This window comes from Branchiostoma lanceolatum, chromosome 1, assembly GCF_035083965.1.
Source record: "Branchiostoma lanceolatum isolate klBraLanc5 chromosome 1, klBraLanc5.hap2, whole genome shotgun sequence".
Classification (NCBI taxonomy): domain Eukaryota; kingdom Metazoa; phylum Chordata; class Leptocardii; order Amphioxiformes; family Branchiostomatidae; genus Branchiostoma; species Branchiostoma lanceolatum.
In genome coordinates, this window is record NC_089722.1 from 14089703 (window position 1) to 14096214 (window position 6512).

Sequence of the window (6512 nt, forward strand, 5' to 3'; positions counted from 1 at the left end):
GTTCTCTTACTAGATTGTCGATAAATTTGGGGAGAAAGTTGTTTACTACTTTGACCCACTGTTGAGCAATCTAGTTATTAAACTAAAGAAATAACTTCTTCGGCTGCAAACTTAATCAAAACTAAAAACATGTTAACACGCAACTTATACGGCTTGTACAAGTACAAGTGTGACAGGGGATTAAAGGAAAGCTTCTAATGATCGTGCCTGTACAATTTGGCCCGGCAGTTGGTTCCACTTTCTATTAAATCGTATACGTGGGAAAAAAAACTAAAATTGTCTTTCTTTGCCTGGAGTAACTGGTACTGGCTTTATTTGATTTCGATGCAGTTTTAGTTTACCAAAAAGCCATTGTTCCACTGGTCGTGACAGGAAGACAAAATTTTGCACAAAATTACCCAAAACAACGGTCTTAGAAAGACTCATAATTTCTTATAGATGCAAAATATCAACCAAAAACATACTATTTTGCGATTCCGGTGGTATCTTCTGCCTAAAAACCGATTTTTACCGAAAACTATTGATGTTTGATATTTTGTCCCGGTCCTCTGAATTAAGTTCCAAAAAGTGAGGTTCATTTACTGACGTCATTTGGTCACGTGATTATAGTAGGAAAGCTGCTCCTGGAAGTTGCTTATCATGGCTTATGATTAACTTTAGCTACTACAGATACAAAAGATCCATGATATATAGCACTTGTCCCTCTGCTTGGCCCATGGACTAGCCGTGTACAGTACTTACAGTTTTTGTACCGGGGAAGTTCCCCTACCAATTTCCGAGACGTATGATAAACAGAGGTCCTAATGAGTGTAACCCTGTCCAGTAGCGTGTATGTTGGGTGAGCGCCACAGTCAGACTTTGAACTCCCAACCTCTTAGTCTACAGGGAGCGTCACTAACCAATGGGCAGCTAGCTGTTTATCTGTCTTCTCCATCTTGTATGGTCAATTCAAACAAAAAAAGAAAGAAACAAAGAAACAAACAAACAAAGACGCCAAAAATAGTTACTCTAGCAACTGGATAAAGTTTCGAAAAATGTTCAAAATTCTGTCAAGTTGCTTGTCAATGAGCAACTATTTTGGGCGTATCTTATTACCTGGATGTCTAACCTTCATCAACAAAAACAAATGAATAAATGAATAAATAGATAAATAAACAAATAGATAAACAAACCTGTACATGTAGGCCATTGCCCCTTCCCTCACGTGGCCTCGCCCGGTCATGACGTCGGGACAGACGAAGTAGAAGTCGGTGTACAGAGAGTCGATGGCGTCGCGGTACATGCTCGCCTTGTTCAGGTTATGCCAGTCGGTGTACTGGAAGGCCGCAGCGTCCACCGCGAACTCGTTTATCTCAGCCACCATGTACGGGATCCCTTCGAGATACTGCTGTTTAGTGATGAGGCTCTCCGTGTCTGCGCTAAACCCGGGTGCCGCGAAGCTCTCGAGGAAATAAGTGCCTTCGTTTTCGTTGGATCCGAGGAGAATATCTGCTTTCTTGAACGCTCCCTTCTCATAAGAAGCGAAAGGGCTTTCTGGGATAACAGTACCGTCTTCTGTAGGATAGAAACTTGTGTATTCCAAGGTTGAACTACTAACAAGCTCTTGCCCTTTTTTGCCTCGGAAACATTCTAACATCTTAGCTTTACCCTGGTCGGTTGGACAACCCACAGCCTTAGCGATCGTCAGGGTCTTCTCGTACGCAGCGCCCTTGGTATCTCGTCCCCAGGTTATAAGAGCCGTCCCGCTCTGAAGTATTGCTCGGTTAAAGAGGTCCCTACTACCCGGGGAAAGCAGGTGAAAAGCAACGCAGCTTCCACCGGAACTTTCTCCGAAGAGAGTCACCTTTTGAAAAGATACAGAGGAAAAATTACCAAACTACGCATCTAATGCCCCAAACGATAAATAATGCTGGACCTAAGAAAAAGATCTAAAGCTAAAAAACAAAAAGACAGGAAACAGACACTTTTAGAAATATCACTGAGAGTTATCTGTCAAGGAGTGGGATCATTGAAAAATCGTTTTTCAGTCTATACAATTGTAGAATGGAACTCATTGTCACCAAGTACAAGAGGGGTAGATTTTAAATTTATCAACGCTTGGAGTTAGAGGTGCAAATGGAAGGCAGATGCACGTCCATACCTATAGCTACATGTACATCTACATTTACATCTACATCTACATCAGTGCATCTACGTCTGCATCTACATCTATATCTACATTTACATCTACATCTTCATCTACCTCTACATCTACATCTACATCTACATCTTCATCTTCATCTTCATCTTCATCTTCATCTACATCTACATCTACATCTACATCTACATCTTCATCTTCATCTTCATCTTCATCTTCATCTTCATCTACATCTACATCTACATCTACATCTACATCCATATCTATATCTATATCTATATCTGTCTGTCTGTCTGTCTACCTGTCTGTCTGTCTCTCTCTCTCTCTCTCTCTCTCTCTCTCTCTCTCTCTCTCTATATATATATATATATATATATATATGTGTATATAGAGAGAGATATAGATAGATAGATAGATTATATCTAGATAAAGATATCTATTAAACAATGGATATGATAAGGATACCTTTGCTGGGTCTCCTCCAAACGCGGCGATGTTGTTCTTCACCCACTTGAGCGCCAGGACCTGGTCCGTGAGCCCGACGTTCCCGGGCGCGTCGTCCGTCCCCGCGTACAGGAAGCCTAGCGTGCTGACCCGGTAGTTCACCCCCACCACGATCACGCCTTCCGTGGCCGCGAGGTAACGCCCGTCGTATGTAGGAGCTGTGATCGCTCCCCTGAACAAAACGATTGGGAATATTAAACAAGTGTAGTTTACAATTAGCGTCGCATTGCGAAAGACACACACATGCACAAAGACAGACGCAGACAGTAAGTCTGACAGACAGTCAGACAGGCCGACAGACAGACGGACAGAGAGAGAGAGAGAGAGACAGACAGACAGATAGACTGACAGAGAAACAGGGATAGAGAGACAGACAGGAAGACAGATAGATTGAGACAGACTGGCAGAGAAACAGAGGGAGAGAGACAGTCAGATAGACAGAGAGAGAGAGACAGACAGACAGACATAGAAACAAACAGATAGACAGAGAAACAGAGACAGGCAGACAGACAGACAGGCAGGCAGAGACAGACATAGAGAGAGATAAACAGGCAGACATTAAGAGACAAAGAGGTGAAGAGATAGATACACAGGGAGACAGAAATCAAGACACAGAGAGATAGACAGACAGACAGACAGACAGACACGCCAAAACAAAACGGCATTCTCTTGTTGTAAAGGGAAAACTCTACACACTACGTCTAAAACGACCGCCCATATATCCAGACCATGACTGCAATGTTTTGGTCAAACGAAAAGATACTAACCAGCGGTAAATTATTGAGGACGGTACCCAGGTTAATGTACTAGCCGAAGCTATGTCCTGAGAGGATAGCTGCCGCTGAGGCCAAGAGGAGGGCCAGGAAAGCCCGACTGCAACAGAACTGATTGAAACCATGTAGACTTGCCCTAATCTCTCTCGAGTGGCTGTCAGCACCCAGGTTACTAACAATCTACACCCACCTCTGAAACGACCCTCCGTAGATCCAGACCATGACGGCGGCTCCGGTGGGGGCAGGAGACGGCTGCCACACGCTCAGGAACAGGCAGTCCTCGCTAGTCATGGTGTTCAGCGCCCACAGGGAGTATTCGTCTTCGTTCACCTGTTGTACACATGCGTGGGGTTTTCTGTTGGATTTAAGAGCACTGGACATTATGAAAACGTCGGCAAGAGATTCTATTACCTCCATTAAAAATGGAGGTATTGGTTTTTTGCATGTTTGTTTGTTTGCTTGCGTGTTTGCTTGACAGTTTCTTTTTTTAGGATATTTGTGGTCAGCGTAACTTAAGACCGGCTGGTGATGTGATGGTATTTGATATGTGGGTAGGTCTTGTGAAAATGATGGTTAAGGGCAAGTTTGGGCCCCTGGTATGTAGCCTTGGTACTGCAGGAGAATTTCTGGATTCTGTACCTTGTGTACTAGACATGCTTTGATTGAGAAAGCAGTTTTCACACACCGCGCATTTTGTCATAAACAATTCAGTAATGGTGTAACAGCAATTTCTGCATAATCAAACTCTATATGTCGCAAGTTCCTTTGATTAATTGATGATGCATTCATTTTAACCCATATTTTAAACGTGGCTCGTTACTGAACAACCAATTGAATGAATGGATGAATGAATGAAAGAATGCACCTTGTTGCGTTGTATATCCCGTCCCACGGTGGTAAGGCCTCTGCATGTTTGAACCGCCGGTTTCCGACTGGTGGCTTGGCAAACGGGATTCCCAGAAACTCGTTCACCTGTAAACCATTTATGTATAACAGTTACAAGTATACAAAACACGTAATCTTGTATTATCATTATTGAAAAGTGCTTTTCCTTTTACGAAATTTATAAAACCCTAATCTTGTATATATCTGTGTATTGTAATTGTGTTAGATGAATGTATATGTTAATGTTTTATATTGTTGTCGTCATTTTGTTACGTACTTCAAGCATGTCAGTTTCTGACTTGTCTAGAAGCTTTGATTTTGAATACAGATTGATTGCTGGATTGTTTAATTGCTTGAATGGTGGATCGATTGCTTGCTTGGCTGATTGATTGATTCGATATTCTAACCTTTGACCCGAGCACGTCCAGCTCCAGTCCGGAAACTCGCCCAGCCGGAGCAGTTACATCAGCGGCTGCCACCCCCTCCGGGAGGTGGAACACTCCTGACACCACACAGAGTGCAGCCAGAAGTTGAAACATCATTATTGGTGTCGTTGTTGTCCTAGGTAGATAGGGCAATATCATATTCACATGTGCCATTTCCTTCAGAATTACATTGTATGTCACAGCTATTGCTGTTAGTACACTAGTAATAGGACTTTATGAGTGGAGTGGGTGGGTGAAGTCTAGCTATTGACGCCATCTGTAATGAGTTGTATTACGCAGATAGACATTGCTGACCTTTTTTGTTGATATTATATTTGAGGCTGTAAAGGTAATTATTCACCTGCCACGCCCCCCACTCCATTCACATTGTGATAAGTTCAAATAAAATAATATGAAAATGAATCAACCCTATGTTTCCTTTTTACATGGTCAAATCTGTTTCGTTACAGTGGAAGTTGATGCGCATTGGCTTGCAATACTGTTATTATGATATCAGAGTGACAGCAACATCTTGATGAACAGCAATCAATTTCATGTATGTACAAAGAAGTAATGTTTAGTAAGACTTGTTTAAAACAAACTATGTCTGTAGTAATACTGAGTCTGTAGTCTCTATAAGTGGGTCACCACAGAGAAACCAGGCCTGCGGCACTCCGATCGTAACCGGTTTAACCTTTTCTATCTAAGTGGCGTCGCGGTGGCGTAGTGGCAGGGTGTTTGGCGGGACGTCCCTCGGATAGGACGTTAAATGGAGGTCCAGTGTTTGAGGAGAGCCACACCTCGATCACGTTAAAGAATCCATCGCACTTATTGAAAAGAGTAGGGCCCTTCCCGGTGTAAGTGGTTCAAAACCGACAGTCCTATGACCGCACATGGGGCAATTGTCCTATTGAGGTCACCTGCGCGCCGAATGTCAGTCGCTACAGACCCTTGCGATCTAGCCCCGCCAAATGTGCGCTCCTCGCAATTCAGCAATTCAGCCCCTGGCTGCGAAGAGAGAGTATTCGGCCTACCCAACAATGATAATATCTGGCATGGTTTTATCAAGCAAACAGAGAAATATTAACAAGATGGCGACGCACTCGAGTTGAGTCAACTTATTAGCCCGAACACGCCACGAGCGTTCGGAATTCAAGATCGGTCGCTCGGATTTGGCAACGACCGTTCTCAAAGGCAACGACCGTTCACAAAACGGAAATTTGCAGTGTCGCCATCAAACAGAAAAGGAATAAAACAAACAAATGTATATTGAAACAGGGGCATTTCTGCTTGACCTATATTGTTGATATTGTCTTCTGACTGTGGGAGGGCAACTTGAAAACTTTAAGATAATACACCTGCCCCCTTCACATTTCGATAAACTCCAATATGTTCCCTCTTAGGTGTGATAACACCTTGGAAATATGATGATGAAAATAAGATAAAAAACGCTTTAACCCTGTTTTTCATTTGTATGGCAAAATCTGGTAAACTCTGATGCGTATATGCTTGCAATGTTGGTATCATATCAGATTGACAGCAACATTTTGATGGATAACAACGAAATATGTTCAATGATTAATGTGTTAGAAAGACATGTTTTAGAACGAACTGTAATGCTGTAAACTAGAGCACAGATAAGGCAACCGGGGGTTGTTCTATATACTGAACTGAATAAACCGGTACTACCAGCAACAAAAGAAACACTTACCAAAGTCTGTGGCTTCTTGGAAAGATCAGCTACTGACGGCCAGCCTAACAGTCTTCAAGAGAGTCCTTGTCAACCCC

The 6512-nt window shown here is 42.8% G+C and overlaps 1 protein-coding gene across 1 annotated transcript; it reads right to left on the reverse strand.

The window, feature by feature from the left end:
* Nucleotides 1-1008: 1008 nt before the first annotated feature.
* Nucleotides 1009-4841, reverse strand: LOC136443776 (cholinesterase 2-like). The gene is made up of 6 exons (XM_066441176.1): nt 4707-4841; nt 4280-4386; nt 3605-3769; nt 2603-2813; nt 1173-1843; nt 1009-1015 (listed from the first exon to the last, which is right to left on the reverse strand). Exons 1-6 carry the CDS (start codon nt 4839-4841, stop codon nt 1009-1011), a joined length of 1296 nt encoding a protein of 431 aa, XP_066297273.1.
* Nucleotides 4842-6512: the final 1671 nt, after the last annotated feature.